Source organism: Caloenas nicobarica, chromosome 3 (genome assembly GCF_036013445.1).
Source record: "Caloenas nicobarica isolate bCalNic1 chromosome 3, bCalNic1.hap1, whole genome shotgun sequence".
NCBI classification, from domain to species: domain Eukaryota; kingdom Metazoa; phylum Chordata; class Aves; order Columbiformes; family Columbidae; genus Caloenas; species Caloenas nicobarica.
The window spans coordinates 81898838-81918315 of NC_088247.1; the positions used below are offsets into that span (position 1 = coordinate 81898838).

The 19478-nt window shown below is 41.6% G+C and overlaps 1 protein-coding gene across 1 annotated transcript in view; it reads right to left on the reverse strand.

Moving 5' to 3' along the window:
• Positions 1-3978: 3978 nt before the first annotated feature.
• GREM2 (gremlin 2, DAN family BMP antagonist) overlaps positions 3979-19478 on the reverse strand; it is a 36044-nt gene continuing 20544 nt past the window's right edge. Inside the window, exon 2 of the mRNA XM_065632388.1 lies at positions 3979-4554. Within this exon, the coding sequence (XP_065488460.1) occupies positions 4047-4553 (507 nt within the window). The 5' untranslated portion in view covers position 4554 and the 3' untranslated portion in view covers positions 3979-4046. The remainder of the gene's footprint in view (positions 4555-19478) is intronic.

The following is a 19478-nucleotide window of genomic DNA, read 5'->3' on the forward strand; positions in this document are numbered from 1 at the left end:
GTTAATAAGCAAAGCCGAGTTTGTGCCAAGTCTTTTACATCAGTTACTTTAGTTACACCAATTTTAAACTGCTATGGACAGAATAAGTGAAAACTGATGAAGCTGAGTTTTTCTGAAGATAGTGTGAACAGGTCAGCAAATGGAGAAGACAGATAACCATGCCCCACACATCAAATGAAATTCATGTTATAGAACAGGTTTTCCAGGCCATTCTCTTGCTTATGACAGACCCATCCGTACCTGTGGTGTACCAGATAAACATCCATCCAACCTACATGTAAAGACATCCAATGGTAACTCCATTGCCTCAAAAAGATTTTGTCTTTCTGAAGATAAATGATCTCTCTTGAGTCAGCACTGCTTTCTCATTTATTCAAAGCTGCAGCTTGAATTTAAGGTCTTAGAAACTGAGAGTCTTCATTTGTCACTCACCTAAAATTTGGGTCCTGTCAATGGGACAGTTGCATGGTTGTAGAGCTTAACATTTACTGTCTTCCTCCTTCTCTTGTCCCACACCATCACTTTACTTTAAGAAATACTGGATCTATCCGAAGCTCTTTTTCATCTACCCCATGAGACTTGCCTTGCTCTTGGATTGCTTTCACAAGGGGGAGATTTTTGGATTACAGTATTTGCCTCATGGTGCTTCAGCAGTCAGGCAGCAAGAGACTGAGACACCTGGAACAGGACTCTGGGCTGTACCACAAACAGTAGAGATTGAGGTGGGTGCTGGGCAATGAAGCTACCTGCTAAGCAGGAGAGACAGGTGGAATTGAGAGAGGGACATTGGAGGACGTGGCTGCCTGAGTCCCTTTAGAGCCGACCAACAGAGGCACTTGCAAGTTCTGAGCAGAGGGCCCTGACCATGCTGAGATAAAGCACAGCAAAACAGTAATTCTCAAAAGTGACAGCTACTAAAAAAAAAAAAAAAAAAAAAAAAAAAAGAAGTCCACAACCCCATTAAACTGCTGAACTGTGAGAGGTTTTGGGCAAAAGATGGGGAAAGGAAGAGAGCAAAGGGTTCCTGCAGGTGTCAGTTATAGTACCATAAAGGAAATAGCCTGCCCTTGCTAGCTGTGGTCTAAGTGCTTCTGCTTCTTTCAAGACCCACGACAGGCATCTCTTCTGGTCACATGGAGACCCATTCCTCAGTGTGAGAACTCCCCCCTCAGTGAAGTTTTCCTTCAAGATTATTTTGCAACTATCTTTTCTCTCGGTTGGAAACAAAAAAAAAAAAAAAAAGAACCAGAACACTACCCTACTTTAGAGAGACATACAGTGTACTCATGCAAGAGCTGATAGCAACCATTAAAGCTCACCTATATCTTAAGATATACTACTTTTTCTTTCCTTATGAATAGTTTCGTGCCTGTTACATAAGGATCTAGCTATATGTTAAGCAAAACTACTTAGTTCATGGTAATAGTTACTTCTCTTACCACAAGTGATGCCAGCAGTTCAGCCAGTGGTGGAGCTTCTGTCATCGTCTTGTTAGTTAACCAGAAAAGCAGTTTGTGCATGTAGATTCAACTCCAGAATCTAGGATTAGTGCAATTTATTTTTCCCTCTTGCGTACCTTTGTTTTGGGGGGCGCTGGGAAGAAATAGCTAGGCTTTCCCAAGCTGTCAGAGTGAGCCAACATTTACCTGCATCTGGTAGGGTCGAAAAGAAGCTGGAGAATACACTGATTAGTGAGCACTTGGACAGAAGGTGTTGAAGCAAAGCCCGTACACCTGGATGCCATATAATCCTAAAGTGGCTTTATTATTTAATCTATAATTTAATAGTAGACCTATAAAATAATTACATTATACTTAAAGCATTTCTTCATTTTTGTTTTCATTTATAAAACAAGAATTAAATACAGTTTTAACCATTACAAGCTCAACTCAGTTTTTACATAAACACAGCTCCTAGAAGGAGCTTTAAGCTGCAGCATATTCATATTGCAAACTGGTGAAAAACCCAAGCAGGGCATAGCTTAAAGATAAGGATTCTTGCACATTTTTCTAAACTGAAGTTACTAGGATGCTTTTTCTCTCTCTAGTCCAAAATGCCTGACTTTCAGTTCATTTCTTTCAGGTGGAGACTGAGATCTCTGCAGTCTTAGTAGACTACACCTATTGCCACGTCTCCCCCTGTCCCACCCACACCAACACCCTCAAGCCTGGACTTAATGGTGCCCATTCGGTGGCTGAAGTGATCTCCCTGTGCACTTCTGACACACTGAAAGATCACAGCAGAAAAGCCATGGCTGTTCACGTAAGAGGGCTAACAGACCAAACCAACCTCATCCTACCCGTGCCAATCCCCGTAAACCGCTTGCTGAGCTCTGGTGGAGCTCAGTCCTGAAAGCCTCTTAGAGCAGCCTGTCTCACATAATAGAGACCTGTGGCACCGAATCCCTGGCTGGCCAGAGTGCTAAACACGTTAACCCCTTGAAGAAGCTGTCAGGAAAGGGCTCCCACAGCAAGCTGGTTTCACTAGATGAAGATGCCGAGCTGTGAGACATGCATCAGGGAGTTGGCGTGTCATTTTTAATTTGTAAGCTTCAACCAACTGAGCATGCACGGGCTTTGGTTTGAGGGAAGGGGCTGGTTTGTTTTGAGACGTAGGATTTTCATGCAGCTGGGACTAATACAGATCAGAACTGGAACAAACGGGATATACAGGACATGCTAAACTCCATTAACTGAATAACAAAAAAGTATGATTTAAAATGAACTGCAAGTGTTCACCAACACTGATTATGTAGGACTCAAAAACTGAGTGGACCACCAGTAATGTAGCAATTACAACTCTCTCCCCGCTCCTACAGCTGTGACCCATTCCAGCAGCACTGACTGATGGGTTTGTCCTTTAACATTTAGACATTAACATGGTTTCCAGCCATGGGAGAGAAACCACTCCCAAAACCTGATGACACTGATGCAGCTTTTGTATTCAGTCCAGCAATGACCAAATTTTGTTCTTTGTGCAGCAGTGCTTTTATACCTTAAGTGAAGCTTCGTTCCCTTAAGTGTTCTCAGCTCCTCTCCCACTACCCTCCCACCTCCCCCGGTCTGAGCAGGCATAAATATAAGGTCATGTATGGATGTTGTCCTTTTTGGAGTAAGAAACACACATATCTAACACACAAAAACCTACTGAAAGCCTAGTTAAACCATGTCCATTTTAGGCCAGGCAGCTGACCCAGCAACCGAGTCTTTCTTACTCAATGCATTTTAATCTCCGGCATATTCTGCCACAAGAAAAATACACATGGCTAGGTCTGTGATACTTTAAACAGCTGTTTACGATAGCTAGGTTACAAAATAAACACTGCTGCAGAGACCATGTGTTCGATATGCTCTAACCACAGCAGCACCAGAACCCACCCTCAGTCTGCTCTGTGGTCACAGCGGCTGACCCAGCGCCTCGCCCTCTCCCCCTCGCTTCTTATCTGCCGTTCAGACAACAGGCCCGGCACCGTCTGTCTTTGCACAAATGAAGTCGTCTGGAGGAGACGAGCCTCATCGGAGAGTCTCACTTGCTTTGTGCACATTACTCCTTGTTACTCTCCCTCGTTTGAGTCCCCCAGTCCTGGGAAGCTCCCCAGCAGGTCGGAGCGGGAGCGGCAAGCTCTGGACCGAAGCACGAGGAAAGTGTTCTCGTCTTGTGGAGGGGACTGGAGTGTAGGGCAGAGGGCTTTACTCCACACAGTGGAAACATTTAATGCTGGATTCAGCCAACTGGTCACTTAGCTCCCAACTTCTGGGAGCCTGCTCCACTCCAGAAGGTTCAACTGCCAGGTGGTACTGGAAATACAATGAAACTTTAGCGTGAAGTGCCTAACACAGCCAATTAAAAAGCATTATTCCAGCAGGCAAGCGACAAGGAGCCTTTCCTTGTTGGAGAGATGCCTCCTGAAAGAAGACAAAACACAAAGAAAGAAAAAAAAAAAAAAAAGGAAAAGAAGAAAAACAACAAGATGGACAGTCTACTCAGTGGGAGAGGCAGCAGTAAATCTGATGGGGCAACACCGAGCAGTAGCTGCACGCCTGCTCTCACAGTTTGCCTGAGTTATTAAGATTCACAGACATGCACCGGCACTGCTTGACCTTCTGAATTTTCTTGAGTCGGAAAGGTGGATCCAGCTCAGGGCACTCCAGCTGCACGGTCGAAGAGGTGACCTTGTGAGGCTTGCAGAAAGCACAGGACTGGAAGGACTCCTCCTCCTTTTTCACATGCCGTGGTATGTAGAAGGAGTTGCACTGCCCATAGCAGAAGCGGTTGATGATGGTGCGGCTTACGCAGCCCTCCTCGCTGACAGTCTGTCGCAGGGGCTGCGTCTTGCACCAGTCGCTCTTGAGGTACTTCCTTTCAGTGACCACCAGGGCCTCCTGGCTGGAGGCCAGTACCTCCTTATTCAGCTGCTGCCTCCGCTCTGAGTGGTTGCTGCTGCTGTCTTTGTAAGGGGAGGGAATGGCGCCGGCAGGACGGTTTTTCCTGGTGTCTGTTACTCGAACCAGCGCTGCCATCAGAAAAACGGACAGGGCAAACTTCCAAATCATCCTGCAACGGCAACACAAGGGACTGTTAGGAGAGACACATTTTCAAGCTGCAAAATTGTAATGGAGTTGAACTTTACTCTCGCTTTTAGAATTGGAGAGCTTGCTGCCTTTGTGATCCCACCACTTTTCCTAGGAGATTAGCTCTACTCTAGGGTGATTGTTAATCATGAAGAGGCCAGGCCCTGTGGAAAGTCAGATCGCTCCCCCTGCCCCCTTGAGGTATCCAACCACTCTTTTTTTCGCCCACAGGGACACAGCTGCTTTGATTGCTGAAGCAGTGATTTCACAGAATCTGCAGCCAGAAAGATTGAAATCCTGGGCCAAACAGCTGGGCAAACTCCTGCCTAGCAAAGGCTCAGGACACTCCTGCCAATACTGTGACAGCTGATTTGCGGATGGCAGGGAGTTGGGGAAGGAAATACCAGGTTGCACAGGGTGATCTCCTATCTGCCTCCCCAGCCCCTGAGTCCCTGCCCAGCCTTGTTCCACACAGAAGTAGCGAGAGGTATCCAAAAGTGTATCTTTCTTATTTTAAAGTGCTTCTGAAGTTTCTTGGGGCTTTTATGGCACCTACAGGCTTGCATTGGCTGTCTTTGTGGGAGGCCAAAAACTTGATGGATTTATTCTTGCAGTAAGAGGAAATGCTTAAAAACAACTTTGAGGACTTCATTACTGCAATGCATCTTAGGCAAATGGTTTAAGAACATTTGTAAACAGGAGAGAATTCAATATTTATTTTAGATGTTAAGGAACAGAGTAGAGCATAAGCCAGTTGTTCAGTTAAAATAGTCAGCCAGTTGCCAAAAATATTTTTTCCTATGGTTGTCTATTAGGATTTCTTGTTCTGTGGAGCATCTTTTACCAGCTCTTGGATTCTCATCAACTACTTGTCCTATTCGTTTTAGTAATGCGTCTCAAAGCACTTCCAGGATATCAGAGTAGATGTACTAAATTTCCTCATAAAGTCGATGCTCACCAGTGAACTGCCATGACTAATTTGACAGTTCATTTCACATCCCTGGGAAGGGAGAACAGAGGCTCTCTAGGGTGCCAGAAGTGAGTGTAGTCCAGAAGCTTCTCATTTGGAGGCAAGGACACTTCAAGTCTATCTAAAAGTGCTCTGCTCACCTTTGTTCTTAATGGACTGTATTATAATAATAATAATAATATTCAGATGAAAGACTCATCCCTCTCTTCCCAGTAAAGCTTCAAATCATTCTAAGTAATCATTTTCTTTTCCTTAGATTCATGCCAAGACAAAAAAATACCATCACACTGGTAAATATAGATGTGTCTAACACTATAGACACTTGAGATGTAGCGTAGGTACTCCTAACATGAAAACACACCATTTCCCAGACAAAGATACCAACCGATTCAAAAAGTGTTTGCAACAAAGGTGCTAGAGGAGACAATAACAGCAATAACAAATGCTTCTAAAAAAGCAGACCTAACGTATTTAACCCCTATGGAGATAAAGAGAAGGAACTCCTGTAGCAGACACTAGGTGAAATAAAAACCCTTTAGGTGATTCTCTAAGTTTATGAGATCTCAGTGTCAGACTGTAACTACATTTCTAAGGAGAGAAGTGCTGAAGGAAAGTGCTAATCCTATAGCTGTGGACGGAGGATGTTCTGATGCAGAGTTATATCTCACCAGATTGTGTACTTGAAACAGAACCACCTTTAAATAGAAACCAATATTTCTAAAACCCAAATAAACTCATTCATCTGCAAACATGCCAGCTGCCCACTGACACCCGTTGTAGCCATGGGTACTTTAAATCAGTGGCCTATTTTCACACTGCTTAGCATTCAGCACACAAGTCCAGAAGTTTTGTCCAGAGTCTTCAAATGAAGCAAGACTAGACTTGGCTTTGCTTGCAGGTATGGTGGCCAAGACCATTGGATGTCAACCCACACAGCCAGGCCAAAACCTAATCAGGTAATTAGTTTCAGTTGAATATAGTGTTCCATGCTTCAAACTGTTGTCATGTTATTCTGCACTGATGGCTGCATTTCAGTAGTAGATAAAAGAACTGATCCCCTCTGCTTTGTGTTTTACACAGAAAGCAGAGAAAAAAATGCAGGAGTTACAAGCCTACATCTTCTAGAAAAAGACAGAGGTGAGGTCTTCACAGGATGCCTTATGCCAACACTCCTCAGGCATCCTCGTCTACTCTCCTCTTGAAATGCAAGCCCACAAAGCAATTTTGATAACCCTGCTGTCCTTCAGGGAGGGAGTTTGGTACTTTTCAGCAGGGATATCACCCCTCCAGTCTCATTTCTCTGATCCTGGTGGAGAAGAGGACAGTACAGGACTAGAGGGACATCAGAAGGAGAGACGTGCTCTTTCTCCCACCCTCTTTTCTTTGGGAAACCCTGTCTTCCCACACTTGCCATTTCTCATCACACAGTGCACGTTGAAACAGTTTCCCTTTCATGTCAAGGATGGGGTCAAGTAGAAAGCCTACGCAGGAATTCAGGAAAGCTGACAGAGAGCTAACAACTCAAAGTCTACAATATAGAGAAATATTATAGTAGCTTTCTAATTACTGAAATAGTTTTATGTAGGCATGGGGAGCCATTCAACGGAGTAAGTAGGATTTATTCAGTAAGTCTATGTTTATAACTAATAAAGCATTATTAATCAAAGCCACTATTGTAAGGTTATAAATCAAATGCTGAAGTACGTGTTAGCAAGTACTTCTACAGATAGGTAGGAAGGCATCACCTATTTCTGTAATTGAGCCTTATCAAACCTGGACCTTAAAATGTTTACATAATAGAATAATAATCTGTTTTACACTAGCAGGTCAAATGTGTATGCTGTCAGATCATGGAATTTCTAATCACAGGGTTGCCCCTTACTGGCCTGCAAATCACCCCTTTCTAAGCTGTGGCACACAAACCCCCTATTCAAGCAAGTAAGGGTGCAAACAAGGTCACCTGGTGCCAGCAACATGCCAAGGAACTACATATAGTTTTGGTACTTGCATGCAAAGAGAAGAGAAACCTCGGTATTCTCAGAGATCGTTTCAGTAAACTCAGCCTGAATGCAAAGTAACATGGTGAATGCTGTCTATCTGCTGACAGAGGGCAATGAGAAGAAACACAAAATGTACTGGAGAAGAATCTGGCTTCTGGCAAGAACAGGGCAGATCTGTCCTACTTAGATGTCACAGAACTGAACAGCATGTGGCTGAGACCAAGAAAGCAAGAACTGTCTCAAGAGACCAACGCCTCTGAAACTTGCACAAATGCCAGCCTAGGCCCAGCATCCCCGCTGCACTGGGGGCTCCCCATGGCAGAGATGGTAGAAGTTCCCATGTGACAGTTTTTTCAGCTTCTTCAAGTGTCATTGCCAGCTGCTGCCAGTTGCCCCCACCCTTTTTTCCAGTGCATGAGCTGCTGCAGAAAATAACTTAACCTTAGACTAGACACCAAATGAGGCTTAGCTGCATTCACATTTCACATGCTAAGTTTTTATCTCTTTGAGATAAGGAAATCAGCACCAAGTTTGGGTTCATAAATTCATCAAACCTGTCATACTGGAGCTAGGCTATCAGGTACCCAGGAGTGTAAAAAATCCTTGGCCAAGGAGGCAAGTGCCAAGATCCAGCTCCATAATCCAGAGAGGTCAGGGCACTCAGCTGGGAGGGGAAGACCCAGGATCACTGTGTCTGCCCTTAGCTTTATTTCTTCTTTGTATCCAATTACTGTGTCACATAAAATATCTACCAAGGCAGGCTCCCTCTGGCATACTGACCTTCTGGCCCTATAACTCATGCATTCTTGAAAGCAATCCAGCTCCGGAGCAGGACAGGCACTAGTGTGACCCCCAAAATAGGCCATGGTTTTGTGGCTAGGGCACTTCTCTGGGAATTGGAGTATTGGATTTGACCTCAGAATTCACCTGCATCATTTTGGGATAAGTCCCGCAACGCACAGGTGCGTGCCGTGGTCTAAAAGGCAGGGCAGGAGGTAATGGCAGTGCCCATCTGTGCTGGGTGAATGCTCTGACGTTTCCTCTGATTTCCAAAGGCATAACCAGTTTCTCAGCTCAGGATGCGTTTTCTGACTAGAAACTCCTGTTTTGTAGATCAGCCTACTTCAGGGTTGGAGGTGGACAGCAAGAGAGAGGGATGCAACTAGAAGATTGCTGTGATATTTTATGTTAGCTGCTCAGGAAATCACTAGGTGTAAGACCCATTTGTTTGTTTTAGCATGCAACACCTACAAAGCACTTGGCATTATCAGTATTCCTGGAAGCATCCAACTCTCTGACACAGCTATGACACACAATCATCTCCTCTTCACCAGGTCTTTCTGGGATGGGTTCAGAAAAAAAGTCACAGGTAATGGTTTAAAAAAAAAAAAAAAAATCTGCAAAACCAGTCTTACAATGGAACTTGAAAGCCTATCTGTTTAGCTTAGTCACAGGATGAATTCAGTCTGTAAATACACGTGGAAGAAGATTTGGGGCTATAAACATCCTACACTCATCAAAAGCACTGTAAGGCCAATGACTGGGAGGAAGATAAATGAATTCAGGGATACTTTTCTTGAAAATTTTGAATTTAATTAATAGTTGAAGAGTTTGTCTCGGAAAATGGTTTCTCTTCAACTACCAGCAAAAGGCAGGCATTATAGGCTAGGCTAAGTCAGGTACAGTTCTGTGGCATGGTACATGTATGGTCACATTTGACCACCTGCATCGTTCTTCTCCACTTTCCATCCTGCAAATTTCAGAGACATGAGAGCTCTCCTTTGGGAACAGCTGACTGTGGGAATCTCTGTTACCAAAATATTTTCTACTCCACTCTTACTTCCATATTAGACCTAGTCAAAAAATAATCTGGATAAACCAGTTGTACATATATTAATATAAGAACACCGTGTACATGGTCAGTTCTCAGCATTTAAGATGGGACACAAGAAGTGTTCCTTGAAGACAAGCCAGGCAATAACTTTTCAAAGAACTAAAACTTGGCTTTAGCAACAGATGTGGAAAGCCAGGAAATATCAGATGCTCTACCAGGAAGCCAACAATGCTATTTATTTAATTTATTAATGGTTAGACACGATTCTAATGGCACAACATTCACATAAAGACTATACAAATCAGGCATCTTTGTGCAAGGGAGGCATTTGGTACTAACTTCTCCCTTTTAAGTATCCTTTGGAAACTTTGCTCCTGTGCCTCAACAATGTCAGCAATAACTGAACACTGTACTATATCTTTCTTTTTGCAGAGCCTCTTAGTAAATCATTCCATCATTAGTAGATTGTCATGATTAAATTGCCAAGACTGAGGCCAGCTGCAACAACAAAACATGTAGAAGGCAGGGGGGAACCAAACTTAAAACCAAAACAAACCAACCAACCAAACTCAGAAAACCCAGTACTGCAGTTAGAATATGTTATTCAGACATTCAGATACAAAATCTCTGCATTTTAGCAGTAGAGTTACCATGTACTAGGAATACTAAGCATCACTTTTTAAAACCACTGCATGCAACACCAAAGGGAATAATTGTTTAAAAAGCAATAATTAATGCCATTACAAGCAGATTTTTTTTCATTCTTGCCCTCTAACAACCTTCTATAGTGATCTGAGAGAAAGCTATTTCATTGCATCACAGCCTTAGCAGTAGGTGGTAGAGGGAGAAAACATTTCTTTCAGACTTAATAAACTCCTTGTACCCTCGCTGGCTGGCTTGGATGAATATCCTTTCTCCTCTCCATCCTTCCCTCTCCCTTCCACCAAGGAGATCAATCCTTGTCTCTCATTTACACCAACACGTCTCCCCCAGAGAGGCCCAAGCAAACCCGCAGGGGAACACTACGCAGCTTTGAAGGAAACAGGAAAGGTCTGCCTGCAGTTTGGATGCCTCAAGATATGTCTTGTCCAGGGTCTAGTTCTATATTTGAAAGGGGAAGGTGAGGTTGGTTTTCACTGGTGCCAGCCTGTGTTCCTCAGAAGAGGACAGCGCTGCCTCCATAATGCCAGCACTCAGTTCTGCTTGCCAAGACAGTTCCTGAAACACTGAATTTAAAATACTGAAAAATAGAGTACATCATCAACAAAACCCAAGTACATAAAGCAAAGGCTCTGGTGGGGACAGTCTATGCTAAGACAAAGCTAGTTCAAAGCAACTCAGAGGATGCTGCTTCATACTAATTTCAGCTCTCACTATAGATTTTCTACAACCAGGAATTTTCCCTGAAGAGGCTGGGAGTTTAGAAGAATTCCTGGTCCTTGCACAACAAAATAAGAGGAATCAAGGACTCAACCAATTACTCCTGTCATATTCAGCAATGTGTAATGTGTCATTTTTAGGACAGGAGCAATTATGAAGAAAACTTGAAGGTGAACTCACCCTTGGCACTAAAGATCAAATGTCGGGCTTTTCCTTCATGTTTTGTTCTCTGTCTTTCTTATCTACCTTTACTGCCTCAAAAAACTCATGTTTATAACCACTGAACCACTTCTTCTTTCAGGAACTTCAGACAAGCTCATGTGAAACAGTTTTGAATGCTGCTGCTTACTTCATCAGAGTTCAGAGATCACATTGCTCCAATGCTCCTCTTCACACTGTCATCCTGCCAGGAAGTATATTGATTTAAATATTCTATTACTGATGTATGGTATTAGGCTCTCCACAGGCTGAACCCTTCTTATCTTGCCTAGCTTCTAAAACTGTGCTTCACTTTATTTTTTTTAAGTAGTGTTAGTATTGGAGGAACTGAGAGAAGTTTCTCATTTTTCAAAGCCAGGCAAGGAGTTTGTGAGGAGAGGCACTGAAGATTTCATTAGCTGACATATCAGTTTTTATCTGTTATATTTAAGATATGAACTAGAGTTCCAGAAGACCGGAGAGAGAGAAGGGGAAAAAAAGAAAAACAAAAAAATTATTGGTGAAGCCAGCCCTGGTATTTTTCTTTGAGATACATTCACTAACACTTATATCCATGACAGATACCAACGCTTCCCAAAAAACACATACACACATAACAAATGCAATTACTAAGGCAATCACCCAACTAGAAGAGAATAGTGAAGGAAACCATGCTCCAAGATTTTTGGTTTTGCCTGGTTGTTTTTTTAAGGCTAAATGTTAGCCTGGTAATACAGTGAAACAAGACATTATCAACTTCATACTGCCCTGTATTTATCAGTAGCAAAGATTCGATTCCACAACTGTGTCAACATTTATCAGTCTAAGACAGGAAAAGTAAAATAAGGAGGATGAAGAAAAGCTGCAAGAAATGCAAAAGATAAGTCTTCCTGCAGTAGCTTTGGTAGTGCAGCAATGCCATTTTTAGGGGAACCTACAGAACCCAGATTGAGTACTAACAGGTATCTGGACAAAGGCTTTCTGGAATATCGTTATGATTAAAACTCCTAGATCTTGTTGCAATTTCAGCTTCAGCAACTTGTGGTTTTAGAACCAGCCACAGACAAATGTCTGCCTGGTGAGCACATGTGAATTGTCCCAAGCAGGGTGAGATGTCCTACTCAGAAGTGTCTGGATAGTCATCAGTACTGGCAGCACATGCAACACTGGGGAGAAACGGGGGAGTGGAAGGAGGCAAAAACCCACAAAATAAAACCAGATTTCTACTTGCCATCCATGAAGTTGGTTTTCTTTCTCTAAACCTGGTTTTGGAGAATGCTACAGTCAGGGGGTGGGAGGAATAAATAAAAGAAAACTCCTTGGATACAAGGAGAATAGCTTTTTGGAAAGAACTGAAAGTTAGTTGTCCTAAGAATCTAAAAAATGTCTCTTTGCAAGATTGAACCAGTTGAAAAGATACTTGTTCTCCTTCTCAGTGTTCCTCAGCTTTTCAGCACGAGATAAAGAGCCCCAAATAGGCGAGTCAGTTCTGTTTGCACATGAACATTTTGTCCAGCAAGAAATAATAGCCTACATTTAAATTTATTCTTCTGTGCAGAAGGCAGCTGGTACACTCCCACTTGGCAGCGTTTCATTCAGGAGAAAACAGCAGACTTCTGCCCTTGGGAAACTAAAAACTAAATCAGAAGGGAAGCGGTGGCTTGAGCAAATGTCTTCATTCATGACCATCCCTCAGCCTATTAGAAAGGAGGACAGTCACAAGAATGGGGAAAGTTCAGCATTTAAATACAATAGGTCATTTTATTGCTTCCTCACTGGAGAATCGATACTACAAAAGACTATTTTGCAATAAGTAGCCTCCATTATATTTTTGTTGTTTGCATTACAACAGAACATAGAAATCTCTTCCAAGACCAGTGCCTGACTAAGCAACACAACTTCAAACGTTTGTAGACTAACTTGGCGAGCAACATGTGGTGGGACCAGAACTGAGCGCAGAGGGGAAGTGAGTTACTGGAGGTCAGAAATTAACTGAGAGTGGACCATTTCCAACATCTTACAATTGCACCACACGGCACCAATGCTTTTTGCTGATCAATCCAGATTTGATACCCTTAGGCAAGCTTTTCTTTAAAAACATTGTGCTTTTGTATATGAAAATGGTTCTGTATGAAAATTTCCAGCGTAGTTTCCCTGAGTTTTGATAGAACAGAGATGACGTTAGGAGTTTCATTGCTTTGTAGCTTCACACAACGCACAACTTCCAGAGCACACGGCTCATTTTCTAGCTCACTATAAGGGAGAAAACCATTAGTCTCCATTATAGGTGCATTACTGTACTTGCACCATTCCCAGAAAAGGACATTTGAATGAGATCTGTTCTAGAAGACCAAGGCCTGCACCTTAAAGCATCACAAAAGTGCTCAAAAGAATCTCTGCTCACTTCTCGTAATGGTCAGAAAAATGCAATTACTTCTAAAAATCAATAGGTGGCATGTAATCTTGTACCTGAGAAACACCAGATTAATCAACAGAGGAGTAACATTTAAATTTTCCCAATTTTCTAGTAGATCCAGATACTTTCAGGGTCTCTATTCAAGATCCTATCCTCAGTTACTACATTATTAAGTAGTCATGTTCCTGTTTGAAAAAAATCTAAGATGTTATTTATGGTCTAGTGTTTATATTATGAATTTTTGTAAGCCAATATCCTATTTATAGAGCTGAAACACAGATGGTTTAAATAAGAATTGCTCTTATCTCAATATCCTGAAGGCCAGTCTTTCTATTAGGTAGTATGCAAATTCCCATACAGACACAATTTCAGCTGTGCATCCCACTATTTTCCAACATGCCACTTGCAAGAACTATTGCAGTTGTACTTTCATAAAGATTTCATAGGTTTATTGCTTCAAGAGTTTTAAATTTACATTTATCTCTGCTTAAATTTGACTGACAGAACATCGGTGCTCCTGACTGAACCTTACAGGAGTTCTGGGGACAGATTGTGCAAGACCTATGGTAGTGTACAAATAAAACATGTATTAAGCCAATTCAGCCCGTTAGTCACAACCTGGTCTGTGCCACACACACACGTAAGAAAGCACCTTCCCAGAATGATTAGTTTCACAGAAAGGCATTTTTCTGCTCAGTGAGGCTAAACCTAGTAAATCCTGTTATCCTTTTTTTTTTTGCCTTTTCTTTGTGTAACTGCATGTTGTCTATTAACCATCTGACAGATTCTCAGCATTATATTTTTCAATCCACTGGCCATATTTCAAACAAGTTGGACAGCAAGTCAGTTTTGAAACTCGTATTGCATTACACTAAGTGTATTTTCTCCTAGGGTATGTGGGAAGGCATGAAAAGTATTTCAGGGAAGGGAAAGCGGGGGGCATGAGTCAAGGATGTCACAGTTTGGTACCACAGAAGGCATGAGTAGTAAAAAGGACGTTTAGGGTTACTGTGTTGGACTGGCACACCAAATACATCCATAGAAAATCAGAGTTCATGAGCTCTAATGTTCACGTGCAATACAAGACACCTTGAAACAACAGTGGGTCACCTCAAGGTTTTTAATACATTCTCTTTTTCAGGATATAAGCTGTCCCAACAGCTAAGAAAAATTTACTTGCACTATGTGTAGACAGAAGCCAGGCAGTCACTGCTGCACACTAGGCACAGTATTACCCTTGGGTTGATCCCGTAATATTTTGTATCCCCTTTTGTTCACAAACTTATTTGGAGTGTTACAAGATGTTTTCTTCTTTCCCTAAGAACACCAGGCTTCTGCTTGGCTTACAGCTGTTGTTTCTTTTTGTGGATTAACTAATGGTCTAATGATTTTTCTTTCAAATGTTTAATTCCGTCGTAGGCTTTGCTCTGAAAGGAAGCCTGTTTACTCAAGGTCTCATATGAGAAAATCCAGGTATGCAACTGAAATGTAGTTGAAACCTGTGAGCTGAGAAGCACAGAAACTGCATACTCTGATGGTTGCTTGCATATGTGCATTTGCAAGCCTATAAACAAAGATGACATTTGGAGTTCAAAATCTTCTGAGTTATATGGCTTCTTATCTACCCTAGTACATGCATCAATTGATGTCTTGATGCAAGTTCTTCAGTATAGAACTATTCTGACCCTTATTTTCAAGCTGTTTTCTAGGATAACAAAAGGAATTTTCATTTATTTAGCTACATGTCTATTGATATTTCCAAATTGACAGTAATGTTTATGACTGTCATAGCTGTCAGCTGGACCAAAATAAATCACAGCAGCTGATGCTCAATAACTGTCAAAAGTACAGAACTTACGAGGTGCTATAAAGTCAGGAATACAAATAAAATTGTAATTAGATATGCAATATCAACATAAACATTGCTAAATACTTAAACATTTCAATATCACTTTCTAGATATCCTGGAAAATGCATAGCACACAGAATGAATGGACAAACTACAGTTTACTAACTGCTATTGGCAGTGTGTCTCACTTTACTAAAATATCAATTTTCAGTGAAATGCTGCTGGGTGACCGGTACTACAGGAAATCTCACATCCAAATACTGGAAACTTACTCCATCCCTCCCACTTCACACTGATGGCAACACATGGCTGTCCCACATCTATGTTCCTGTGGCTTTGATTCACGCTCTGCTCAGTGATTCTCCCTCCGTCATTGCCCCAAGAATGTAAATATTTGTTCTGTCTGTATTCTGGTTTATGGACTTGGCCCATGATTGAATATGAAGGCTGTAATTCAATCATAGAAGGATCTGTTGCCATGCACAAACTGGGATTTTATGTTTTATGACTTAGGCTTTGCAGAGCAGCCGTCTTCCTACTTACCTCCCCCTCTCCTTGCCCATGACTTGAATTATAGTTCTGTCTCTCATCGAAGACTAGTATTATCCTATTTCTCTTCTGCTGAGAGGAAGACCAGAGCTATCATTCTGAATACACACCAAGCCACAGGATGAGGTACTCTAATGACAAGTCCTCCTACACAGCACATTTGCAATCTTTCTGCTAATTAATTTGATTTCCTTTGTCTAGACTAACATAATACAGCAAGTTATGCTCATTTAAAGGAGGATCGTTAGCCTTTCAGTTCACTCCAAATGAGGAAGAAAGAAGAGTCAATAGAGAGGAATCCAGGGGGAGACTGACTTTGTCCTTGACTACACTATTGCTTATGTTTTCCCTCGACTAAGACTTTGTCTCTAGGAGAACCCGAGACAGCACTATCATCAGAGGAGAGACTATAATCAAAATCAGATATCGTCGGTATGTGCACGGCAAGGCAGTGGCAGCTACACAGAAGGGTTCTGTCTACGATGCACTTCAGTCAGCAGCTTTCTTCCTGGCAATCACTTGGCATTTACTGTTCACAGTTTCTGACATCCTCAGAGGGCTGAATAAACATGTAATTAAAAACACACATAAGCTGGTTTCTTCAGCCTCCCTTCAAAGAACGAAAGGGGATTCGGTAGTGTGCCACTGGACTAGTAAATCAGAGGCAAAGCTAGTAATGAGAGCTAAAGATGTAACTCCTCACAATTTGGAAGGTGAGACTTTCATTAGGCAGTTTTGACAATGATGGAAACTGTGGAGCTGAACAGAGTCTCAGAGATGAGCTGTCAGTTAAATACAGGACATGGGAAATGGAGTGATGTGTGATGAACAGGTGAACTGACTTGAATTTGAAAGTTCAGCCCTCCGAGTCAGGTGAACTGATCCAGTTTCAATACCCAGAAAGAAAAGTGACGATCACACATCATGTAGGTGCATTGTGGAGTGGAATGAGTCTACACATTTTTTAGTAATGGCAGAGAAGATCTTCCCTATGACAGGAGGAGGAGAAGGGAGAAGGGAGAAGGGAGAAGGGGAAGAAGGAGGAGAAAGAAGGAAGCCTAGAGAGGCAATCACCAACCTCTTCTGCTCACAAATCCACAGACAAGTGCCAGAGCTCCCCTTCTCTGTAGGCCATTTAGGGATCATTTCTAGCTTTTTAACCTCATTTGCACTTATCGTTTTGCAGCAAAGAGGGGAAGGTTTCCAACTTTAGGACTTATTGTCTCAGGGACCTTTTGTTGTTGTTGTTGATAGTAATTGGGGGCCCTCTTTATATAAACATAAGATAAACAGCACTTAAAGGGTCTTTATTAACTTAATGTGACCTCGTTTTTTTACAGTGTTTGGCCATAAGCTATTCATACTGTGTCACCACAGTTAAGATTTGAATATTTTTCAATTACTCATGCTTTCAATCTCAGTAGAATTAGACAATAAGTAAAAGGAAATCTAAAGATTCTTCTGCCTGGCTCTTTCATAAATCTATTCTCAGAAAGGTCAGCGAGATATCTCGGAAAGAGTTAGCCATATCTCACTATAAATTTCAGTGTGAGATGGCAAGCTCCATTACTCCTCCAGGTCTGTTCAAGGCCTCTTCCCCAGCTCTAACTTAGGGAGCACTTCCCTGAATCTAGAGGAAAAAAATTACACTTCTGGCAATTTTTGATGACCCACACAGAAGGACAAAGATATTGAAACTCTATTTCATGTCAGTGCTTGATTTGATTGATAGTAATGAATTGTCCAATTGAAGTGGCCAAGACAGCTTCCCTTTCGATATGACCACAATGTTAGATGCTAGCTAACATTTCCATATGTGAGCAGTAAATGCCAGACCGATTGTAAAGAGCAGCAAGTGATCACAAAGGTTGCTCATTCAGGGTTTGGCACTTTTTTTCTCTTATTACAAATTAGTCAGACAACATGTTGTGCATTATAGTTTACACCCTTTTACTAATCCTACTACTTAGAGCTGTTTCAAACATTTATATTGCTGGAGCAGCAAGGGAGATTGATCAGCTGAAGGGTTTGCAAACTACTTGTAATGGTGGTTCTAGCATCAACACAGCTTTGTGTTGGTGCTGGGAGAATCATTACAAGTAGTTTAAATTTGTATGCACCACTCTATAAACCATTTAGTTGTCTCAGCTACCGTGCCATCTGTACTACTTGCTAAGGCCCATTGTGATTGATTAGATCAAATAAGGTTATCCCAGGGAAAATGCTTTGATCCATGGGTTAGCTCTGGTTCCTGCTGAGTGATCATACACACAACTCACTCATTTATAAGTGATTTAGACCCCAGTTACAAACAACATTATGTGACCATGAACATAGCTCTTTCTAGACTTTTTCCTATGTCTTGGATAAACAGTAGACTTTTAAAAGAAGTTATGTGTAATATGGGATTAAGAGGACTGGAATCTCAAATAAGGCTAGATGGAAAATATTTTCTGACACTATTAGAACTAGACATATTGATAGCCTCATCTCCAAATTAGAGGAAAAATTAAGTCCTGGCCATTGGCCTGTGTTTTCACTTCAGATGAGCTGGACTACTACATTCTGACTTCTTCCTTATTTTCCTTTTGAAGAAGGAAGTGAAGTGAGAGAAACTAGGTTTTAAGATACTTTCAATGTAAAATCATTAAACCTTCAAAAGCCATGAAGCCATTTAACAGAGTTAACATGAAACACCTTTTCATCTCAGTAACGGGAAAACCCTAAAAAGTACACAAAAATTGAACTAGGACCTCCAGGTGTTTTCAGTCTAAAGATGCTGATACCTCTTCCAGAAAAAAAAAAAACCAACAACTTCAAAAAATGAGTTTTCATCAACGCTTCACATGATAACTTTCATTCCCACTATGTGGAGAGACCAAAAAAAAAAAAAAAAAAGTTTCGCTCTAAACCCTTGGGGTCAGCTACCACAATTCATGTAGTGTGATGGTCCTCAATGGGTCAAGGATAACTACAGCCCCACAGGATTTTTTAATGCTTGTATTTTGAAAGAAGGCTCAGAAAAGAATTTGCCTTAGCAAAAACAAAACTATGCTTCCCCTCTTCCCTTACTTAGTTTCAGAACAACAGTTTCTGCTTTGAGTGATTATTTCAGCTCCTATAATTTTTATCCAGCACAAAATTGTAGAGAAGCTCCATACAGATCAGACCAGTGATTTGTGCAGCATAAGAACATGGATAATGTCAGAGCATCAGAGGGAATGGAATAGCAGTTAGGAAAAACACCACCAAAACACAACTAGCAAAGACAAAGCTAAAAGTAGCTCACCTGTCTGAAAATCTGCTAACTTGGCAAAACAATTTTACTTAGAGGACCCTAAGAAACTCCTAATTAGCACAAAGACTGAGGAATACTAATTGCCACTTGGCAAAACTCCGCTCATTAAAAACACAGGGCATATTTGTGGGGTTTTTTCCTTCCTTCCTGCCCCTGAAATCCAATGCTTGTTCTACATAAAAGGCTACATTGGAGCAACTGCACAATTTCCTATCTACATGTTTGTTATAAGGCTGAAGAGGAGGACTCAAGCTTATCTAAAAAGAAAACAGGAGTGGGAATTAAATCCTTAAACTGTATGGTTTAAGCAGAATACGCAATGGCACTACTGACTTGAACAGGAAAGAAAGCAAGAGAGGCACAGTTGAATCAATAGAAACAGACCTAAGAAGGCAAGCTACTGAATGGATCTA